At 44.7% G+C, this 5,339-nt stretch overlaps 1 protein-coding gene across 1 annotated transcript; it reads left to right on the forward strand.

The window, feature by feature from the left end:
* The first annotated feature begins 3,345 nt into the window (after window positions 1–3,345).
* On the forward strand, window positions 3,346–4,860 carry LOC118648508. Its single transcript, XM_036294832.1, has 2 exons — window positions 3,346–3,479; window positions 4,317–4,860. Exons 1-2 carry the CDS (start codon window positions 3,346–3,348, stop codon window positions 4,858–4,860), a joined length of 678 nt encoding a protein of 225 aa, XP_036150725.1.
* Window positions 4,861–5,339: the final 479 nt, after the last annotated feature.

Genomic DNA, 5,339 nt, shown 5'->3' on the forward strand with positions numbered 1-5,339 from the left:
GAAATCCGTTTTTCAATTGAAGCAACTTTTACGTAGGCTTTCTGAAAACTGAAGCCAGATCATATTCAGTGATTTTACGCAGCGACTTAGATTTCATCATATTATCACTTTCCGTGCGGAACGCAGCTTTGAATGGACCGAAAAAAGTAACATCTAATGGCTGAAGTCGATGTGAAGTATGCGGAGGCAATGAAACCATCACTATGCCATGGTCACGACAGAATTCATAGGCTTCTAGAGAAATATGACTTGCCTGATTATCCAAAACTAGTAAGACTTGCTTTTCTTTTGAACATGTTGAATTCTCCACAAAGTGCTTCAGCCATACAAGGAACAGTTCCACAGTCGTCCAACCGTTTTTCGAGCAATGATAAATTGCTCCGATAGAGCCATCAGTTGATAAGCCAGCTGCTATTCTCTGACGAAGAAAAAATGAACATTGGAGGAATAAAACTCAGCGCTGACAGTACACGGAAAAAAGTTTGGCACTACAGAAGCACCAACTAGTGTAACAGCTGTACGAAATGAGAGTGCGCTGTTGTACTTCTCTTTGGCACGGCAGCTCTCTCAGTTTGGGAGCCCTGCTGTCCCAATCTGGCACCGCAGCATTCCTAACCTTAAAGTGCAGTGGTTGCCTCATCAGGGTGGGGAGAACAGTTCTCCCGGCGCTTAGTGCTGCCAGTTACCCAAAACTGGCACTCTGGTAGTCCTAAATGCGAGGTGGCGCTGCACTACCACCTATGATGCAGCAATAGTGTCAAACTTTTTTCCGTGTACAGGACGACTGTGACTGTTCTTCCTCGTTCGCTATGGTCATAGCACCAAGTCTCTTCTGACCTTCACAGCGATCACAGTTTGGGCTGTTGGAACTGTTATAATTCCTGTTTCGTCTCTATTCCAAATTTGGGGATGGCAAGAAGTTATATTTGTCCACCGAGCTCAGGTTATCGAAAAACATTTTTACAAGCCTCGAATTGAATCCTGTCACACGATTGAGGCTTGTGCCTCTGGTTTCCTCACGCGGATTGAGGGTTACGAGCTTGGAATCCATAGAACCAATCTACGCCTGCACATCTTTTTCTTTATTAAATTATAGGGATGTTGTGGCGTTCAGCAAACTCAAATGCTTGCGCAGCGCACTTAAAAAAGGTGTCTGTCCGTAGAACACTTTCGCTAACTTTATTAAAGTATTAGCAACGCAGCTTCTTGGGCTGCTGTAAAAAAACAGGCTTTCGACCCATTCTTGGCTTTGAGAAATTGTCTCTCTTGTCTGAGGCTCTGCTGGATAGTGCTGAAGGAATGTTTGATGCAGTCGCAGCCTGACGAATGGAAATTCCAGCTTTTATTGTTCCGATAGCTGCTCTGAGCTCGTCTTAGGACCATTTTCCTCTTTCTGTTTTTCTTGCTCTACACGAGGCATCTTAAATTGAAAATATTAATTACAATTAATGATTAACAGAAAAATGAATTTTAACATTAAAATTCCGGCGTTATTTCAAGACTGAAATGTCCATCAAATTGAACATATTTTCTATGTAAATCATGTATATTATTCATTTCTCACTGAGTTTGGATAAATTCTACCAAATTTGTGGTATAAAATATAGGTATATACATATCGTGATGTTCACGCTGTCACTCAACGTTTGCAGGCATGTGACCGATGGTTAACAGGTTATATTCGACTGCAATTTCCCTGTGCAAGCGACACCAACAAAAACCAAGTGTATTTATATTAAATAATAATATATTTATACGATGTCATCGTTTTAATATGGGCGAAATGGAAGCTAAAGAACCAAAAAAGTCATAAAGAACGGTTAAATGTAATTTTAACTACTAAAAATTTTGCGAAACCCTTATTAAAAGTACATCGATTCTTATAAGAAAAGGGGCGTAAAATAAGAATTACCAAATTTTTATTAATTTATGTTGGTTTAATAGGGACGGCATAATAAATTACTCGATAATCATGTATGTAAACGGATAGAGACAAAAAAGTTTGATATAAACTGTTTGTATGTTATGTAACGAGTGACCGGCATTGCCCTGATGACCGAAATTCCCCCCTATGTTTATGTGTATACAAGTACAATACACATAATCATACATAAAAAATAAAAATTCAAATTTTATTTAAAACATGTTTTTTAAATGCTTAGAAAGAATAAAACTTTAAGACTCTGGATAAATGATGTAACAAGATTTTAACGAAAAACTTGTAAAAAAATAATAATAAACTTTTATTTTTTTCAATTAATAAAACATGTTTGATTTTTCAAGCGAAATAAAAAGATCAACTTAACAAGTCAAATTTTTTTACTAGGGATTCTTAAAGTAGAGTCTTTTCCCTTCAAAAAAAAATTTATTCAATTTGGATAATTTTTTGCAAAGTTATGTCACTTTAAAGATTGCCTAAAAATTCGGTCAAAATTTTTGTTCCGTTTCTTTGCATCAGTGTATAATAATAATTTGATAAGATTTCCGAATAGTATCTCCAATTTGCTTGCAACAATTGTAGTTATTACGAGACATATTTATTGTGTAAAGAATTTTTTGCGAAAAAGGAAACAGAAATAAAGAAATTAGCGCAAAAAATTCAAAATAAAATAAGTATAAATATAGTATAAAAAAGCCACGTCCGATTACCTGAATTTTGACATAGGAGGAATAATACTGTGACGTGATGTTTTTCGTCCGTCACAAGGGCCGGAATGGGCCCGGCCGGAAAAGGTTATTTAGGGCCGCGCCTTATCTCGAGGGAGCGGCGGCCCCTTCCTTTACCGGCTAATTTAATTTAGAAATTAGATCTTGACAGAGAGCGGGTGGAGTGGTGTGCCAGAATGACCATTTGTAATTTACGGAGCAGCCGTCGAGGGACTGTCAGTGAGAAGCCTAGACGACCGAGCGGCGGGACCCCGGGCAGGCCGAAGGACCGCGAATCAGGTCAAGTATCTACGTACAATACCGAGATACGTAAGGAAAGTCGTGGGACAAACATTGCGCTATGTCTTCTTGTAGAGAAAGGAGCAGCCAACTAGGTACAGCCGAAAACGACGCCGGGGAAAGAGCGTACGCCCCTTACGTCCGTCGGCCAGGGTGGAGGAAACCCTAGCAGGAGCGATCGTCACGGCCTCGACTAATAAGCCGGACGGGGGCCTGATCAACCCGGAGCCGGTCCAGCAGCAGCCAATATGGCGAGAAAGGCCATCGAGCGTACAATCCGCAGCCTTCGAATTGCGCGGCGTCAAGATCAGAGGCGCCCTCGGACGCTGAGATCCTGCAGGGACGAGCAAACGCCTCCCATCGACTAGCGATCCGTATGCGCAGATCGAAGCGCGATCGATGCGCAAGCCACTACTGGCGTCCGCGGCGCCCGCTCACAATTCGTCACTGTTTGGCGAGTCGACTAAGGGTGCGGACCACACGGTCTACCAGCGACGTCCTCGAGATTATAAGGCCACCACTTTGATCACGCGGTAAGAACGGAGACGGTACGGTACCACCGTGAATTGCGAGATCTAAGAAGTTAATAGGACGCCGTAAGAGAAGGTCGCGGCGAGTAAATTTCAGTAGTACCCGAAGTAAGGTCTGTAGATGAACGACGGGAGGGGAAAGAAGGTCTTTCCATCCATTGTTCTACATTTTCTCACTCCTCTCGTTACAACAAACACTACAGTTACACTTTATGACTCAAAAATGGCGCTCATGCGATGACCTTCCTTCCCCTCCCGTCGTTTCATCTACAGACCTTGGTACCGAGCATATTCGGGACCCGTGTCGGGCTCCGTTTCATAAGTTAAGCGCTCGTTTTCTGTATTCTCCCCTCGAGAGCCGTCAAGCCGACAGTCGTGTAAATGTTCTATTAATTGTAATCTGCGGGACGCCGGGACGACGCGAGAGTGAGACTTCCGGGAATCCGTGCCCCGAGATTAAACATACCAAGAGCCCCGAGTGGCGGGTATATTACCGAGACGAGATATCGAGAAATCCGCCTCCCGGACGAAGATACCGAGCACCCGGGGACGATTCCGTTAGTTGATTTTAATCATTCAATTATTTGATCATCAAGTCCGTTTATTATTAAATATTTTAATAAAAAATTATAATAAATAAATTTTGTATTAATATTCTTATAATTGGCGCATTTACTTTTGTGACGTGGCGCGTCCGGCCGCGCTCATCACAAGGGCGTAAGTCCGACCGAGGGGGTCAGTCTGGGACTACTCCTTGCCGAGCCGAGGAGGAAACGACTTTATTGTTTATTGTCTTCCTTTCTAACTTTCGCGCTACCGTTTTTCATTTTTAATTATTAGTTTATCTAGAGATAAGGCGCCGAGTGTGGGCTCAATCCCAAAGGTGTATCGAAGACGGAAGAGAAGCAGCCGTCGTGGGAGTTTTGCCGCAGGCGACCGACAGTGGACGAGGTGCCTCGCAGGGAGTTTCCTCGCCGAGTCGTGCGTCGGGCCCCGCTGCGCGTTGCCGTCCCTGAGCTACGAGGGTACCGACTCCTACAGCATGATTACAAGACGATTCTCTGGAGAAATCACGCTGAGGGCACGCCACCGGGCTGCAGACCGGGGGAAGCGGCCGTATCAGTGCCAACCGTTCGCCAGCAAAATCGGTTCGGGTCGCGGCCTGGCCAGCCGGATCAGCCGAAGCAGCAGGGCAAGAGAGATCTCGCATCTGAAAATCGACACGCGCAGATTCCGAAAAGTTCCGAGAGATGAAGCGGCGCTGCGGTGGATCGAGAATCCTGCGAAGTGTGCGGATCTACCTACCGAAATTCGAAGCGCGCAGGCGCCTGCGCGGCGGCTCGAGCCGGCCGGCGTGGGACCGGGGCTCCTCACTGTTCGGTGAGCTGCTTACCGAGGCGTATCGACGAGGGACCAGCCCTTTTGTTACCGACTCTGGTGGACCAGGATCTCTTGTATTGTAAGGCCATCACTCGGCAGCCCTCAGGAATTGCCTAAGATTCGGTTAAAATGGTCGACTCTCGTGCGGGTCCGGATAAAGGATACCGTTTCTTGTCGTGTTACCGGTAATTCGGCATCAGCTACCGTTTTTGTGTTTGCTTTTGCGTTTGAGACACTCGAATTAAAGAGTAGAGTCTCGTTACCGCACGAGGGATTGGACCGACCGGCCCCCGAATATTGATTAATTAAGTTCGTCCCTCTCGGACAAAGCCGGCACCGACAGTCATCGTTAGTTAATAATAGAGTTATTATTATCGCGAATACTGTTTCCGTAAATTACTATATTTGTTGTTGTTCGAGCAGAGAGCCTCGTCGGTCTCCCGCCTCGTATAGTAGATTTTCTAAGGTTTTCGCATTTGCTCT

This window comes from Monomorium pharaonis, unplaced genomic scaffold (assembly GCF_013373865.1).
Source record: "Monomorium pharaonis isolate MP-MQ-018 unplaced genomic scaffold, ASM1337386v2 scaffold_475, whole genome shotgun sequence".
NCBI lineage: Eukaryota > Metazoa > Arthropoda > Insecta > Hymenoptera > Formicidae > Monomorium > Monomorium pharaonis.

Excerpts from the sequence above, each read along its gene's own strand:
- LOC118648508 (XM_036294832.1), top strand. The coding sequence starts at position 3,346 with ATGCGCAAGCCACTACTGGCGTCCGCGGCGCCCGCTCACAATTCGTCA. Across the intron at positions 3,480-4,316 it reads GCCACCACTTTGATCACGCG|TTTATCTAGAGATAAGGCGC; the intron begins GTAAGAACGGAG and ends TTTAATTATTAG.